Source organism: Lineus longissimus, chromosome 11, assembly GCF_910592395.1.
Source record: "Lineus longissimus chromosome 11, tnLinLong1.2, whole genome shotgun sequence".
Taxonomy (NCBI): Eukaryota; Metazoa; Nemertea; class Pilidiophora; order Heteronemertea; family Lineidae; genus Lineus; species Lineus longissimus.
The window spans coordinates 221,931-240,361 of record NC_088318.1 but is presented as its reverse complement, the minus strand read 5'-3'; the positions used below and the strand labels follow the sequence as shown (position 1 = coordinate 240,361).

The following is an 18,431-nucleotide window of genomic DNA, read 5'->3' as shown; positions in this document are numbered from 1 at the left end:
TTTCGCACCTTTACCCTTTCGCCCCATTCGTTTCGCTCCCTTGGACTTTGGTCTCATTAGGGAATTTTTTCTATTCATGCGCGGCCAACCCGTAATCGTAGTTCCTAAAAAATCATTGATTTCTTGGTTCTCACAGTATGCCAGTGTTGATTTAGCAGTTGTTTTGGCAAAAACTTGTTTTTTGAGTTTCTGAAACCTACAGCTCTACTCAATAGGCGGCTAACAAGAAACTACCCATTTTACTGTTGTTGCCAACGTATGTGTACAATGAACTTGGGATGTGCGTCGGCCCCGTGTTGAAATGCCGTCCAGTGCCAGTTGGTGCGTTTTTCGCCGATTTGTGCAAAATTCCACATATCTCAAAAGTTCAATGGTTGACCCTCGATTTTTGTGTAGCGTAAGTAACTGTCTTTCACGGGAGAATGGTGGCTGTAAGAATTATTCAGGAAGAAATGTATAATATTTGGAGTTTTCTGTGATTGTCCAGCCCAATTGGCAAGATAGAATCTATTCAGTGAGATTGTGAAGGCCTTGACACAACCTAAAAACTCTGAAACAACTACCCTCTGCTAGCTGGTTATTTGGTCAGGTTGGGAAGACCTTGACACAACTTAAAAATTACACCAAGGTTACCACTAATAAACTTGGGAGACGACAGGACAGCCCACGTAACAACCAACCTCTTCCAGCTGGTTATCTGGTCAGGTTGGGAAGACATTGACACAACTTTCAAAGGGTCCCTGTAGAGACCATGTCACAACCAATCTGATGGTACCATTGATGTTCAATAACCCCGGCCCCTCTCGATATTTCTATTTGACTTGGTGACAGCCTTTTCAAGGGGTCCAGGCCTCCTCAGCAAGACACCATCATTTCATGCAGTAGACCTCACCTAAAGAGGAGACATCATGTGGTGTCTATTTGAACATATATATTTGTCTTTTCATGTTTAGAAAAGAAGTGGGGACGGCAATACATCATAATACACCCAAAGGAACAACTGGAACACACATCGTCAAATATCAGTATTTTATTTGGCATGTTGAGGATAAATTTCAATTTACAATTTACAAAAACACTGGTGTCTGTCTAGACAAACCACAAGTAGGCCTGGACACACAAAAACATACTTGGCAATAAACTACATTATGCACAAATCAATACCTTGTCATTATCTAGCTTAGTGTGGGTTCCAGCTTTAAACCCAAATAAAGACACCCAAGTAGGGGATAAAAAAAAGGTTTCGGTTATACATGTTTCTTCATCAGAGTTTCAAAGGACCATGTTAGATTTTATAGATAAGTATGCTCTACACATGTACATGTATGTACTAATTGGTCAGCACCCGAGAATTCAAGTGGCAAACAATATGTTCTTCACCAAAAGCTCTGCACATCATTTGCAGAAATTCATTGTTTACAACAGAAAGATGTACATTGTATAATAAAGTCAGAGGGACAGATTTTGGCTGAAATGAGTTCAGTTCGAGTGTAGGATCAGTCAAGAAAAAAGCAGTCAAAATCAACACTGGTAAAACACTAAGCTTAACAATATTACATGATCACACAATGACAGTTACCGGCAATATACCATCTATCACAGCTGGCTTTCACATGTACGGGTGGCACTCTATTCACACAAACAGATCAGTCAACAATATAAATATTAGATTTTCAAATACTGAACAAAAAGCAACAGCAAAAAACATCAACAGGTGTACATGCCACACCTTCACATACGTTGGTAAAGATTGGGAATATCTCCTTTAAAACGTGAATGCACTTTGTACCTTTGTTACAAATGATGAGTCAAAGGGACCTTTTGACATGACAATGACAATGCTCAAAATATGACCAGAGCTGGAAATATGAGTCGCAATAAGCAGACATTCTTTTTGAGTAAACGGCTACGGCAGAAACCGGAACCAAATAGTTTCAATCTTTACTAAACTTTCCAACACATCACCGCCATGTGAATTCTGACTTTAACAAAGCATCAGGGATCACGGTATAAGGAGGAAATGTGTAGTTTCTGATCAAATTTGCTGCTTAATCTTCTACTAATTGCAACACAATTCACCAGCATGGGTCACAGATTTATCGTTGTATCCTGTTTGGCTGTGGGAGAAGGGACAATCTGTCTCCTCCTCCTGCAGGACAATTCATCCCGGCCCGCTGTCCTTGGTGCAACTTGTCAGGGGTTAAACATCATTGGGTACAAATTGTCTTATAACTATGTCGACACACTGCAATTTAGATGCACACAATTGCACCAAACTCAGGTTTGGAAAGATTGTCCAAGAGTTCACAATCACAACCTTACAATTTGTCAGCACTAAAGACATCTGTCCATTATAATCCCGGGAAGCCTACTTGTGCAGGACTCCTCTGATCGTAGCCCACAGGTGGCGCTCCAGTCGGGTACAATTTGTATCCAGGTTCATCTTGATCCATTAGTACTCTAGGTGCGGGGTAGTTTTTCGTCTCCAAGTACGTCTTATCACGTGGGTAGGAGTAGGATGGGTGGCTTGTGTACCTTGATGGCAGGATGCCAGGGTCAGCAGCGGGAGGAAGGGCGATTGGTCCATGACCCTGTAAGAAGAGTAAGATATTAGATGTAATGCCTCAGATAAAACTAACGTTCCATTTAGAAACTGTCGGAAACGTATTGGATGTCGTCTAAATACAACCCATCCTCTTGGCTGCCAGACTAACAACATCTTTAAAGCTGATCAAACTACTCACAGTTTCAAAGGAGTACTGCCAAGTCGACATGTTGTGGGACTATTGCTGAGACAACTTAATGTTATGCTCAATTGCAATGAAGGATCCAAGAGGGGTCTAACGTTAAGCACACTTGCTGTTACACCAGATGAGACATCACTCCAAGCAGGTATCATCATGGAAGACTTACTGCTGCCCGGTTTTGTTGTTGCGAAACTGCCCCGTACAGATGCGGTTCGAGTGGCCTTGCTTGTGTGTAGAGACAGCCGAGAGGTGCATAGCCCTGATGGCCCCCAGCTGGAGTTTTCTGTGTCGTGTCTGACTGGACAGTTTGTAAGATGCGTAGCGCTCGGTATTTGTCTGTTTCGTAGGGGTAACTACTCATCACATACTCTTTGCCGAGATTGGTGTGACAGTCGCAGAGGACCCTGCAAATCAAACACACAGTTTAGGACATTTGTGTCGGCTCCTCCAGCTCCCAGAGGCAACCCTTAATTGAGGAAAGTCTCCTCCAAGTTGGGAATCCTTTCCTGGCTGTCTGCCATGTTCTTTATCTTTGCCTCTGAGATTTGAACTAATGCTTGCTAATTTTTATGTGGGTACTCCACTGCAGACTGACGACATTGAATTGCCTATCCCCCCCCCCCCCAACCACCTCCTGCTTGTGACGGGCATCTTTCCAGGCGTCTTTCCACATCTTATCATTTGCATTGTCAGCAAAAAGCAAAAAGATTCTTACAATTAAAGAACACAGACAGAAGACAATTGCAGACTCCATCACTGTAACAAGTTTCTCCTCATTCCTACCTTTTCAAACTGTTCAGTACAGCCACCTTGTCATTGTGGAGACTCACACACGACAGGACCATTCTTGATTCGTCACAACTCATGGGACACAACCTCTGAAGTTAAAAGACAGATCGGGTTTCAAATTCACCAAGAAATGGCTGCATTTGATATTATCCTGTATTTGAGAGGAGCAGAATAAGAAATCCCTAACACTCTCTCTTATAGGAATAGTACACTTTCCTTTTAGCAGGGTTCTAGCCTATTTCATACTCACTGGCTCCATCATCTGACAGGCTGTGACCTTGTGTGAGGATATCGCGATGGCCTCCAGGATCCTGGCAGCCTGAAGACCACTGAAACTTCCTCGCGATGCGTAAAGGATCTCTAACTTTTTGGCAGCATGAGTTGTCTCCTGCAAGGATGTGAAAATACCCATTTGAAAACTGAAATCTGTGAGGAAAAAAGTCCATGCGGATGTTGCCAAGTGTGTAATAACATTAACAAATAGTCAATACACAGGCCAATTAATACATAAAAGGGACGAACATGAACTGAGGATTTGATTTGACCCATACTGTGGTCCTGTCAGGGGCTGGTGTTGTGTGAGGGGAAAAGACACACCAGACATATTTAGAAGAGAAATGGTTGGTAATTGTTCCAAAGGACGACTTCGACTAGTTGAGGTGGATTTAACTCGCACTTTAGAACAAGTTCAAATATACAACTGTTCTCACCAACAACCAAAGTTCATCTTTAATTTGATCTCATTCCAACAGACAAGCAAAAGTGAAACTCTACTACGGAAAACCATAGCCCATGTACGATGTGTATGTATGCAGATACATTGTATCCAGCTAGCTGTGGCCTCTCAGACCATCAGACATCAGACATCAGATCAAATTGTCCCTAGAAACGGGCCAAAATCTACCAAACCAATACCTGTCTTATCCTCGCAAGGAGATCATCGAATTCTCGGTCATCCATTGGATATTTAGCCATCTTTGTGGCAATTTCCGACAAACCAAAATTCGGTAAATATGATATTTATTGAGCACCAAAAACCAAATTGAACTGTCACTTCAGCTTTCCTGGCAACAACATGGCCGCCTTTAGTTCTAACAAATCACACCAGGTGAATTCAGTAGTCGGTGCTGTACTGTAAAACGGCCAAGGGTTGTTGCGGCTGAGCTATTCCAGTCATTGCGGTTGTGGGGACTGCTGGATGTTGTTATTCTGAATGTAAGCCTATATGACTGTTTAAAAAACTAATTGAGGCATGGGCATGGGTGTAAACACCGAGCATTAGTGGAGTTTGCATACCTGCCTAATGTCCGGACGGAACACAGGCTATGGGCAACGGCGGGCTGTCGACCGAACTGGGGGACCAAGCCGGCTTGTGCTGGCTGCGATATCTGATAAACATAGAACATAGGTGTTACTGTTATCTCTTAGATCGTTATGAACAACGCTTGAGAATTAGAACGGTGTATAGCTGTATAGGCTTGCCTAAAATTCACAAACCATGTCCAAAACTACCTCGCAACTCTCTCGGAAATCATGTAGGAGATCTGCGATAGTGCCGCCGTGATACTACAGGTGGCGGCACATGGTGGTAAGCAGGGGTACTCCGGCCAGGTAAATCCCCCCAGTTGTTCCTTTTAACAGTAAAACTTCTCTATAATGGACACGCTTGGATCAGACATGTAAGACATAAAATGTGTCCCTTATAGCGAGAAGGTTTCTGCGTAAATGGCTAAGAGACCCCTATGCAGTCCACCTCGTCATCCTGATCCATCCTCGCCGTGCCAAGTAAGGTGAGCCGTCTGGCCTTTGCATGCAAATTGATCCGAAGTCGAAGCCGGTCCACTCCGTCCGGAGTGTATTGGCTGGCGGTCACTTCGGGCCTCTGCCTGCGTTTCATAACTCACAGCAAAACAGAGATTCAAAGTGATGGCAACAGCATCGACCACACAGCATTACGGACCAGCTCTTCAGATCCATTTGTGGTAGATGCGGAACATGAACATACTTCCTGCAGCTACAACGACATGTCATGACTACACTCTGGACACAGTTGGGTAGGCCAAATCCCTTCCGCAGCGAAATCGGGCTGTCTCGGGAGTGTAGCAATAACTATTCGGAGACAATACTTAGTGCAATAAATACCGAGTACTCTCACCGACCAACAAACAATCTATGAACTCCAAGCAGATAGACCACTGTATCCAGTCCTGGTTTATGGACGTTCTTGAATTTGAGATTGACCAGGAGGACTGGCAATGACTGGTTGAAACCTCTACATTTAGGGCTGTTGTCGAATTTAGGAACGGCCAGGACTGGCAAAAACCGTAAAGACACATGATTGTGACAATCTGAATTATGTTGTAAAGCATCCTGTTCTGGTATTCAGGTTTCTGCACACCAAGGGCTGTACACTCATTCATTGCATCAGAAAAACAGTACTCTCATCCGGACCTGCATCGTGTTGTACCTTTGTCCTAATTTCTTTTGAGGAACACTTTCATGGCGAGAAACAGTATCTCTAAACTCGGACTCAAAGATGTACCCAAACGAGCAAATTTAAACCACAGACAGTAGTGTACATCCATGCGCCCGCTTCCTGTCCTCATTCGTCGAAGACCATGGTTGGGTTGTCAAACTGTCTTTTCGTCATCTGGTCATGGCTGAACTTGACACAGGCTCAGCATGGTAAATGATCCTGCAAACCGCGATGCTCTCCAACAAGCCTAGAACCACGAAGACTGAACATTTCAAATTTTAGTATTCAGAGTCTTGATTCTAGTTAGGGAGGATAACACAACGGCCTTCCGATTGTGACGCGTGATTTCAAGGGAAACATTCGCATGACTTGTATCAAAAATAGTTCGAGCGAGTCGTATGATATTATTCAAAGCACCCTTTTTGGGTTACCATGGCTATTCGGAACCTGAACCTGGAGATCGGTGTCACAACCTTGGACCTCAGGCTTTGGCAGATTACGACTCACCCACTAATCGCCGTCCGGGTGCGACTGCACCGTCGTACTCACCTTGCATTCAGATGTTCGCGTCGGTCGGTCAATCAAAATGCCATATGTCAATTAGAGGACACCACTGATCTAACAACGATGATGGAGGGGAAAGGCCCCAGGAACACATGGGGTCTCAGGAGTGTGCAGCTGTATTTCGCCTTGTAATTTCGATTGGGTAGAAAAGCTGTTTCAGTGGCTTTTGTGCATTGATATTCTGAAGGAATACGTGTATTTTCCGTATTACGTCATCAATGACCGATTCGAAGACATTTACGGATCATCAATAGAACATCGTGACGGAACTTCTTACATCCCAAACAGTAGGTGTAAAAATTGACAGCGGGGCTAAAGAAGAGGACGAACGTCAAACACTCATAGGCGACTTTCCTGATTATACTGATTCTTGGGGTCATGTTCAAATTGGACAGGACGTGTCCCCAGATCCAGGTATCCACGGTAACGGGAATATTAGTCACGAGAAACACAGCTGTCACCAGTAGCAACAGGACGGTCACATGACCGTCTTTCCGCGACGCGTCCTTGGTTGCGCGAATTGTCTTCGAATGCCGGAGTTTCAGCGATATTATAATGAGAACATTTAGTACCAATACTATTACAAACGGAGCGGAAAAAATACAGAATTTATGTGCCTGTAGGAATTTACTTTGGAAATTTGGCGGGAAAATATCTGGATTAAACTGGCAGACGTCTTTGAGGACGATTGCTGACGGATTGACGCCACGGAATCCAAACGGAACCGAGATGCACGCGCAGAAGATGAAAATAGAAATGGTGGTGATTCTGCAGCGCCTCAGGGTACAGAGGGATGCAGCCTTTAGTGGGAATCTTACGGCAAGGAATCTGTCTAGGGTCATGGCGGCAATGGTCCAATTTGAGAGGCCGTAAGAGCTAAATGCGATAGTGATAGCGGGACACATGATTGGCCCAGCGGTCCTCCAAAACATGGCGTCACCATGGTAGTTGATGATCGTGCGCAGCAGCACGTGCGTGAGCAGGCACGAGTTGTCAAAAAGGGACAACATCCTCATGTAGAAACAGGTCGTCTGCTGGGCGTATTGCGGCTGGCGGAGGACAAAGAAAGCCAACAGGTTGCCGAGCAGGCCGAATGCTATGATCCCAGGAGGCAAGATGAGGTTGACAGTCAGCAGGATGGCACCGAAGAGCTTAGATGCAAAATCAGATACTTCTTCTTCTGTTGTGCCTGTCACAACATTGGCCATCGAACGTAAAATGCAAACTGCAAATATCAGGACTCCTGGTACTGGAAAGGCCATTAAGATTGGTAAACCGAAGCCGGCGTAAGATCGGAGAGATAATTATTCATGCTACATTTTGTGAGCGGAGGCCCACCGGTCAAGAAGATCGTACAGCGAAGGTGAGGAGCACTACAATACGATGAACTCCAAAGAAGTGGTACCAAAGAAGTCTGCAGGAAGTCGTTTCAAAATAGTCCGCAAGGATATTGGTTCATTGCCTATGAGAAATCGGCGCTAATACGGCGAGAAATCTCAATGAACCAGTCCGAAGAGGACATGTCCTGCGTTGAGTCTGCCGCCGCGTCACATCCAACATTTGTTTTGTCGTGTTGGCAAAGCTAAGAAACGGATGCGGTCAATATTCCTCGCTGGGCTAAAGTGACATTGATCAGGTCACCCTTTCACCTCCAAGTTACTCTGCTGCACCCTTCTTCACGTGGTTTGATGGCATGACGACCACCGTCTTTCAGGTTGTGAGGTTTCGACATGCCAGCTAACTTTCAAAACTGCCATCTCATCAAAGGACTGACGAATGCATATCAGTAATTTCATCGAATAAAAATAACAGTCGCCAGGGGCATGTTAGCTGAATTTGTCCGTTTTAAAACGGGAGAGCTTGGGGCGATTCGGAAACAGGATGCGGTGCAATATGACCGTTTCTACTCCTAAAATAGACTGAACATGAAGTAAGCTTCTTTTAGTCAATTGTCAAGAATGTTCGTATTTCATCATTTATTGCAAAGTACCATTTGGCGAGGCTTAGAGAAAGAGAAATTAACCATATTTGATAAGGCTAGGAGTTACGATGACATGGCAGCTTTTAAAAAAACAACAACCCAAAATTCCCGTAAATTCCTTTTTTGCTTGCTGTCTTCTTATCGTGGTAAGACCTATATTCAATTTAAATCGGATTTTGAGTGCCCCGGGTCCTTTCCTTGCACTCACCGCATATCAAAACTCGCCCGTCTGCAGATGGTCATTACACTCTGGACGTGGTGGTTCGGCCTTATCTCTCAATAAAGGATGAAGAATGCATTGTCTGGGGATTCTAATGTTTATTGGCCGGGTAAATCATATATACACTCTAAGAATCTAAGAAACCCATTATTCCGGGTTCACGGTCAAATATCCGATAATCTCAGTTCATTGATTATCAGTGCATAGAAAGTTAGTCCTCGTTAAAGCCCTTTGACTCGTTTGATGGTTCAAGTCATGGTTCAAATAACTTCTATTATGATCGATATATCATCTTTCTTGTCAGATCATTGAGGGAGTTCGCCTCGGCCTGAATTCAGCTGATCTATCACATCTCCAAACATTCACTGGTAAAAGCTTTGACTGCAGTTTCTTGGGTTCGTCATGTGGTGAAGAATTCAAGTCGGAAACCGCGGCGCACTCTGACCTGTGCGAGATGGGCAAAAGACGGCGAGCTGGAGAAGGAGATGGCGAAGAGGACACCGTACGTAACCTCTGACTTCATATCTTGCTTGAAGCCCAAGGGATCAAACTGTTCTAGACCCGGATGTGATCTGCATGGTCTGGTCTCTGGTATGGCTCGATGTACATACCTATGACGTCATTTCTGACTTCGTGAGCGATATAATAGACTGGTCTGGTATGGTTTGGTACCGAGTAAACGACCCTGTTACAAAGTCCTGATCAAATTTGAAAGAAAACCCCTCTTTGGCGACATAGTTTTAGCATATTTCTCATCTTTCCTTTGAGCAGACGACAGCTGATGATGTTGAGATGGGAGAGAAGGAGAAGAGGCTCCAGCGAGACAAGGAAGGTCTTGCCTATTTCACCATTAACGAGATACCACCCTGGTATATGTGCATCCTATTCGGATTTCAGGTAAACAGGTAATGAGAGCCCTATCTAGCTAGATCTGGTCCTTAACGGCTTTCCCTCACGTCTGGGATTGCTCTTTCACACTGGACATCTACGTGCAGCTTAAAAATTGGTATCTGGTCTCCGTTTCAGGCCTAACGTAGAACACTCCGTGGCCTCCATTTGTATCTACAACTAGGTCTTTGGCCTCCGTTTCGAACCAAAGAGAGGACGGAGAGCAGTCATTGGCCTCTGTTTTGCATTTACTAGGTCTCTCCGTTTCAGACCAAAGGGAGGACGGAGAGCAGTGGATCATTGGCCTCCGTTTTGCATCTACTACTTAACTAGGTCTGCGGCCATTTTGCAACTTGAGCTTGCACTAACCAGAGACTTTCTTTGCAGCATTACCTGACCATGTTTGGTTCCAACTATCTTGTGCCCGTCCTCGTCACCACGTGGATATGTGTCGGGGATGATGTCCTCTCGAAAAGTGAGATACTCAACACGGCATTCTTCGCATCCGGCCTCACCACACTGTGGCAGTCTCAGTTCGGAACAAGGTACATTGGTGTAACAGTAAATTAAGTCTTCAGTAGATTGTCCTCCTATATTGTCAATGCTTGTTCACGAGAGAGACCACGTCATACGATGATGGACCAATTTATTTGCATGGACTCAGTATCACTAGGTCTTACCAACCCTGGCACACCAGGGTGACAAGGAGTTACAATGTACATGAGCATGTACCTCGAGTTATCCCCTGATCCTTTAATTAGGTAATTAAAACGATGTCGCTAAAAGCATCACCTCTTACAGATTACCCATCGTCCAGGGCGGAACCTTCAGTTACCTCGTCCCCACTTTCGCCATTCTCTCCTTGGAAAAATGGAAGTGTCCAGAGGTACCAGGTAAGCGTTCACCAGATCACCTGCAAGCGTTCTTTCAAAGATATGGAAGATTGCCCTTTTAATGAGAGACCGTCTCAAATGAGATTGAGACCGTCTTTGAATTGAGAGACCGTTTTTGAATTGTGAGACCGTCTGAAAAGAGAGACCGTCTTTGAATTGAGAGACCGTTTTTGAATTGTGAGACCGTCTGAAAAGAGAGACCGTATTTGAATTGAGAAAAAAAGGAGTCTGTCTGTGGGCTAGCTGTATCAGTAGTCTGTCTGTGGGCTAGCTGTATCAGTAGTCTGTCTGTGGGCTAGCTGTATCAGTAGTCTGTCTGTGGGCTAGCTGTATCAGTAGTCTGTCTGTGGGCTAGCTGTATCAGTAGTCTGTCTGTGGGCTAGCTGTATCAGTAGTCTGTCTGTGGGCTAGCTGTATCAGTAGTCTGTCTGTGGGCTAGCTGTATCAGTAGTCTGTCTGTGGGCTAGCTGTATCAGTAGTCTGTCTGTGGGCTAGCTGTATCAGTAGTCTGTCTGTGGGCTAGCTGTATCAGTAATCTTTGTCAAACCGTTTGCATCTTGGTCTTGAATTGATATTGGCATTGAAAGTCATCCGATGTGAAACGTTAGTGCTCGCCAGCGCGTTACAGCCCATTTAAAGGGAAGTTGGATGCCCGTTTTCTGTTCCAACTTTGCATGCTGTTTAACTGTCTTATCCCTTTAATCCTAGAGACCAATTGTACCGCTGTTCTCATGAGAAACAGCACCGAAAACGTCACCTTTGATCGCGAGGTTTGGCAGGTTAGGATGAGAGAGGTAACCATTCTTAGGCTCGAACCGCAAGGAGGGTAGCGGATGAGATGCATCACTTCCGGTTTGGTGATTACTCTTCATGGTGTCACTCTTTTGAAGCTGGTAGTTTGTTATTGTTAGAGCGGATGAAAACTGCTCTAAACTATAGTTGGAGAACTTCCATATAATTCATCATGTCGAACTTTATACACCACCTATACATCCGGTCTAAAATCATCACTTTGCTATCCGCAGGTTTCTGATGTGATGCACTTTCGCTATCCTTCTTCATCATACCATAAATGAATAACGCGTTAAGGTTTCACCTGGCTTTTGGGTACATGTATTTGCAGCAGTGTATGGCCGGTCATACACTGCTGGTACTTGCTAATGCGAGCTCACTTCATGCAGATCATGACATCTAGATGTATATGCGCAGCGACTAACAAACAAAATTGGACGCAAAATGTTATGTAACTTTTGAATTTATTCCTTCATGCATGTCAATATTATATCATTTATTGGTATTCACCATGCTTTAAGACCTTGAAAAGTTGGAAGAGCCCTGGACTCACCCTTGAGCCCTCCGGCAACATCAGGTACCTGTGAAACTTATATATGCGTCTAAAACTTAAAAGCCGGGGACAAGTTGGGTAGGAGACGTGTTGTTGGTTTATCATTTAAATGTTGCTTCCAGCTGGGCCGTCACTTCGCCAAATAGGACCATGGCTGTTGTGATGCTACAAGACGTGGCGGCGCATGGTGGCGAACAGGGAACTACCTATGGTGTTTTCCTAATATGATTGATTTTGTTTCAGATCCAGGGAGCCGTCATCGTCTCCTCTCTCTTCCAAATAGTGATCGGCTTCACTGGCTTGTTCGGTCTCATCCTCAGGTTCATCAGCCCCCTGGTGGTCACTGTCGTAATCACCCTGGTGGGGTTATCGCTGTTTGACGGTGGCCTCAGACTTCTCATCCGGGCACTGGGGCATTGCTATGACGTAAGTTGGAGACCACAATTATTGGTAGGACTCAGGTAGGCCAAATTGAATTGCACGATATCACCGATAGGCGTCTCAACTGTTTCACAGCGCACAGTTTTATCGCAAAATCAAATACTGAACTACTAGATAGCTCATGCGCAGTCATGCAGTCGGTCAGTCTTTGGTCCATGACTAGATTATGTGTTGGTGGGGACTGAGCTGATGCTTCGGGTCTGTTGATTCGGTAGTCACCACGCTTTCTTAGTCACATCCAAGAACGCACACTGCAATATTTCCACCCAAGCGTCGCCCGCTCTGGTTTTAGGGCAACGCACGCGCAGTGTATCATGTCAGATTGATTTCTGTGAAGAAACCCGAGTCGCCCTCGTGAGACTTGACGTCGCCGGGACTGCGCGTGTCATCACTTCCGTCCAGAAACTCATAAAACGGATTTTCAAACTCCTCGTACGTATCAACGTTGAATTCAGGCACGTATAGTTCCGAAGTCGTTGACGAAGTTAGCCGAGTTCTGCCGAAGCTGAAATTTCCCGACATTGTCCGAACTCTTTCGATGCTTTCCGTGCTGACTCTGTTTTCGCGCTTTTTTTCTGGAACACATAAGGTGGTTTTTGTCTCTCCTTGAGGAGAAATTGGCGAGTGCACCTCGGCAATGTAGGTGTTGCTGGTTTCGCCACCTAACTTCGTAATGTTTGTCCTTCCTGACGACGTTTGTGAGACGACATGACTATGAACTTCATCGCTGAAGACATCGTTTTCCTCAATAGATGGCGCGCGTGATGCAGCGTGAGGTTTGCCGGTTGACTTTACTGAAATATCCCCAGAATGTGGCCTCTCTTGCAATTCGCTGTTGTCCACTGCAAGAAAACGGTGTCATGATTTTTAGTAAAAATTACTTTGAACCCACCCTAACTCAGGCCGATTCACTGGTGCGTCTGTCCCCTGCCACGGGCAGTCCAAGAAATAGGAGACACTAGGCTATTCCATTCGCTACACCAGAATGTGGCCATTGGTACGGCTAATTTATATCAGACAGAGGTTTGAGGGTCTGAATCTGTCAATCACCACACATAGTCGAGAACGACTTGGCTTTTCTGACTCTGCAGACAAACACACTCAGCATCTTTGTTATGGCTGGACACCCTCACGGCGATATATGCTTAGTCAGGAGGACCTGCTTACCTGTGGTATTCTGGATATCCATGTTCAATCCCGAGACAGATAGTTCCGTGTCCTTGCACAGAGGTACATCATCATTAGCCCCGTAACATCCTCTGCAGCGCCGGAGAGTGGTAAGGACAGTCCCCATGGTCGCGCTGAAATCATGAGAGGGCACGACCAGTTGTTCATGTCCAACACCACGGAGGACACCGACATGTAGTCTACAACTGGTGTCATAATACTTCAATGAAGGGTCGAAATCTAAGTATACAAAAGTATTAGGGCCTTATTTTGTCCCTTTTTAATTCAACGAAGAGCGTATAATTACGTTAGGCTTTTATTAAGGGGGCCATTATTCACTCTTGAGGAGGTAACCATGTGAGTTAGAGTAATCATGGCATTGTTCTTGAGAGGGATACGGAGGATTAGGCCTATGGTTTGATTTGGGCTCAGGTGACCTCGCGCGATTGAGGTGTATAATTATTGAGGTTGAATGGCCATGCCCGGGTGACAGCCTGGTGAACTTCTCCCTGCATTATGCTTGTGACTTTGTTATCAGAAGATCAATTTGGGACACATGGAAATCATAGCTTAATCATGGAATGTCTTTGCAAGACAGATTGAGAGAAATCTATGATTGAGAACGCATAACTCAGAATCTGCCCCGGTTGACATTTAAAAAAAAAGAGGGAACGCCCCACGCTTAAATCTCGTGAGGACAGGACAGAGTCCAGGCCACCGGTGTAGAAGTAGAAAATGTCCCCCTCGAAAAGTGTCCGTCACTGTCGTACTTCTGACGAATTATGGTATGTAGATCTATATAATGATCGATTGGCAATTGCTCAGATTAAAAGCACATTAAAGAATGTTTTGTTTACCGGAAATTCTATCTATGGGACATTTCCAACTGCTACACCTGTATTCTACGGTATTTTGTTTCAGTGTGGTTGGGCTGGTTGTGTTATTTTCACAGTATCTGGCCAAAATCGAGGTGCCCTGTTTGGGTTGGACCCGTAAGGGCGGATGTCGGAGGGTCAGTTACCGACTCTTCCAGCTCTTTCCGGTGAGTTCTCATGCAGGTCAGCCTATGATAACAGTTCTAAAGCTACTGCTAACTGCTGACGATGTACTGAGAGACACTGACACACGTGTTCTGTCACAGGTGACCAAACAATGCCAATACTGTAAAACCAATCAAGGGCCGTTTCGACTGTCGACTGAGATCGCAGCATTCAGATATTTTCACGACAGCGAAGAAACCCACCAACAGGCGACCGCTGTGACAGTCTTTGTTGGTATTTTGGTGAAAAACTCCTTACATGGTTCTGAGGTTCTGGGAGCAAGGCTTGGGAATGGTAGGGCAACTCAGTGCAAACTGCAAAACACTCATTAGAGAGGTTTAGAAAAATTGAGAGATTCAGACACTTACTACTATGCAACTAGTATACAAACTGGCGTTATTATAGATTGTGCACCCCATGTCAATTGTGTGACAAATAGTTCTAATCTCTTCCACAGGTTGTGCTGAGTGTAGGATTAGCGTGGCTGCTGTGTTACGTTCTCACCATCACCGATGTCTTCCCGACCGACTGCAATGCCGTGGGCTACAAAGCTAGGACAGACATCCGCACAAGGGTTTTGACGGACGCGCAGTGGTTCAGGTTTCCGCGACCGTGTAAGTCACCCACGAATGATCCGCAAGAAATAGTTGTTCCGCGCATGTGACATTGGAGTGTGTCCACTCGAGTACAACCCGAACGAATGAAATGCCGGGAACAGTATTTTTGTTCCCCCTGTAAAAAGTCCACCCAATTATTCTGAGATGGATAGCTATAGAAACAGAAGGCCCCACAGTCTCACAAACAACCTGGTTTTCAGTCGTCTGGGGCCCTTTTCACCTAATAGGTCCTGGCTTGTCGCAGTTCAGCAATAGCAGGCTGACTCTTTGTATTTTCCAGTGCAATGGGGCACACCAACAGTGAGCGCATCATCCGTCTTCGGCATGTTGGCAGGTGTCTTGGCGGGAATTATAGAATCTGTGGGAGACTACTACGCATGCGCCAGGGTGTCCGGCGCGCCTCCACCTCCCGTACACGCTATCAATCGAGGTAAGCGCACGTTTGGAAATGACAGCTCAGTTGTATTGTGATGTCTCAAGGCCGAATCTTGCAAGCCCATGAACTCTGGACCCCGAGGCAAGCCATAATTTGCCCTAAATGTAGTCTTCCATGGAAAAAGACGAGGCCGATCCACTTCGTCCGGAGTGTATTTAACCTTGACCTCAATTACGCCATGGATTCACGTGACTTGATACCTTGTTGTGGCGCCAAGTCAGAGTGGATGGAACAGACGGCATGCTTGGTTCTTGTCGTCCATCTCCTCCAACACGAACTCTCTACATATAGGATCGGGGTTACAAGGGCGACCCATAATATTGTCACTATGGCGATTGTTCTTGTTTTTCAGGCATCGGTATGGAAGGCCTTGGATGTTTATGGGCTGGTCTGATAGGAACTGGCAATGCTGTCACATCCTATAGTGAAAACGTCGGAGCCATTGGTCTCACGAGGGTAGGTGTTTTGCTGCATCAAAGACGAAGGCACATCCTCCTCCATCCCGACTTTGACCGAGTGGGGTTGATGACCATGTAGAATTGATCTCTAGGGGTAGTCCATTTAGTCATCCTATTTTGGATCTCCTTACGGGTGACAGGACGAGGCACGTCATCTGCGTCCGGAGTGAAGACCATACAGCCTTCTTCCTCCCCTGAAAGAAATCTCTTGAAATCCATGATCAATGATTAAAGTTGTCTGCTCACGGATAATCACTGCTAGTATGATAATGATGGTAGTACATGTAATCTTAATCGCACTGTTTTCCTTCTAGGTGGGGAGTCGCATGGTGGTAGTAGTGGGCGCTCTCATCATCATCCTGTTTAGCCTCGTGGGCAAGTTCGGTGCTTTGTTTGTCTGTATGCCTGATCCAATCACAGGAGGACTGTTCTTCGTCTCCTTCGGTAAGGCTTAGAAACGCCCCTATTTGAATATGTTCCAAAAACCACCTGACAAGCTACATGTATATGCAATCCGACCATGTTCCACCGATATGCAAAGTGTAAACCCCATGAATTGTCTCGCATGGTCTCCACAATATTGGTTCATTACCTCGACGGTGCTGCTACTACCGACCGGTATAGCCTCCGATCCCGACAAGTGAAGGAACCATGCGGCTGCCGAGACATAGACTTCCCCACTTTGACTGACATATGTGTGCGCTGAAATGAAATTCAAAATGGCCACCAATTCTGGTGGCCATATTGGACCATGAAGAGGGACTGTTTCTTTGCAGGTATGATCGTGGGTGTTGGTCTCTCCAACCTTTCCTATGTGAATATGAACGTTTCCCGGAATGTCTTTATTTTGGGTTTCTCCCTCTTAACCGGCTTGAGTATTCCAAGATGGCTGACAGCAAATCCCGGGATCATTGAGACTGGTAAGATGAGAACAGATGTGAACTGGCTAGAATGCTGGAATCCTGACGGAGAACCCTAAGGTCAGGGGTTCGAATCCTTCCCGGCCAACTCTTTCTAATCGAAGATCGAATAAGTGAACGCTACCAAGTTTCTTTTTTACATCAACCAAACGATTCCGGGATGACGAAATGCTTTTGGGCCAATCACAGCATAATTTGCCCATTGTCCACGGATCAGATGTTACCAAAGTATGGGCACTGACAACCTTGCACAGTAATATTTTGTCTTCAATAACCTGTACTGTTATTGTTATCGGCAGGGGTTTTCGAGCTGAACCAAATCCTGAATGTTCTCATGACGACCAGCATGTTCCTAGGAGGAGTGGTGGCAGCCTTCCTTGACAACACTATTCCAGGTAAATAAGTGGCCATGGTGGTTATGTCTTTTTCTGGGTGAAGATGAACTCGTCCACGTCCTCTGTGTGAGGTAATGACTGTGAGATAAACGGAGACAGAGGAAGCAACTTGATCAAACCAAGTCACGTGATAAGTTACCATATATCGGCCATCGCCATGATGATTTATTTCTTACCTCATGTGATATTACTTTAAGGGACGTCTGAGGAGAGAGGCTTGAAAGCCTGGAAAAAACAACACTCGACACCGAGCGGCGAGATCGACACCAAGGCTTACCTCTGTTACGAAATCCCGAAGTGCTCGATATGCATCCGGCGGGTGCGTTGTTTCTCTTTCCTGCCTTTCTGTCCTCCATTCAAGATGAGATGTGGCTGTTGTGATCAGTGCAGGAGGTCGAAGAGGAAGCCCGAGGAAGAGGAAGGGGCCGATAATCCTGCCTTCACCAATGTCGTAGAGATAGACACAGTGATGTGACGGCACAACCACTAGCTAGATATTTTCGTGATAAAAATAGTGACACATGGTTGTCCTCCGTAGTAGGCTACTTGAGACATGCGTCAGACTCTAAGGAAGTGACAGACTTGTGTGCACAGCGCGACCAGACTGAACTTAAAATGCAGTCTAATGTAATAAACACATTTCGTGTATTTCGCAAAGCCGTCAGTGCGGCGGCCATTTCATGTCGAAGTAACCCGATCGCAGGGTCGCTCACTTCGAATCAAGTTCATGACGAGTGAATTGCCGTCAAGTACCAGTCTCTGTAACGTCTCGTTAGGAAGTTTTTACCCGAATGTACACGATGATGACGTGTCCCGTTAACAGGACGTAACATTTATTTAAAAATGCGTTTCCAAAGTAATTGCATGAGGACAACCCATTTGTGTAGTATATCACTGGAAACGCCCGATTCCCCTGATTCCGCAGGATGTTAAATCGGGCATTTTATTTGTTTAAATAAATCATAAACGTCGCATTTGCTCCTATAGCTCTGTTCACCATCCCAAATGGCAATATTGCCAATTGGGCCGGACAATCACGAAAAACCCCAAATAT

At 45.4% G+C, this 18,431-nt stretch overlaps 2 protein-coding genes and 1 pseudogene across 2 annotated transcripts; 1 reads left to right on the top strand and 2 right to left on the bottom strand.

Annotated features, from left to right (window-relative positions):
- Nucleotides 1-1,015: 1,015 nt before the first annotated feature.
- Nucleotides 1,016-4,609, bottom strand: LOC135496399 (uncharacterized). The gene is made up of 5 exons (XM_064785735.1): nucleotides 4,452-4,609; nucleotides 3,787-3,924; nucleotides 3,531-3,625; nucleotides 2,914-3,151; nucleotides 1,016-2,591 (listed from the first exon to the last, which is right to left on the bottom strand). Exons 1-5 carry the CDS (start codon nucleotides 4,509-4,511, stop codon nucleotides 2,352-2,354), a joined length of 771 nt encoding a protein of 256 aa, XP_064641805.1. The 5' UTR covers nucleotides 4,512-4,609; the 3' UTR covers nucleotides 1,016-2,351.
- Nucleotides 4,610-6,791: 2,182 nt separating this feature from the next.
- On the bottom strand, nucleotides 6,792-7,784 carry LOC135496031 (galanin receptor type 2-like). Its single transcript, XM_064785133.1, has one exon. It carries the CDS (start codon nucleotides 7,782-7,784, stop codon nucleotides 6,792-6,794), a length of 993 nt encoding a protein of 330 aa, XP_064641203.1.
- A 1,297-nt stretch (nucleotides 7,785-9,081) lies between these two features.
- On the top strand, nucleotides 9,082-18,349 carry LOC135496397 (solute carrier family 23 member 1-like; annotated as a pseudogene).
- The last annotated feature ends 82 nt before the right edge of the window (nucleotides 18,350-18,431 follow it).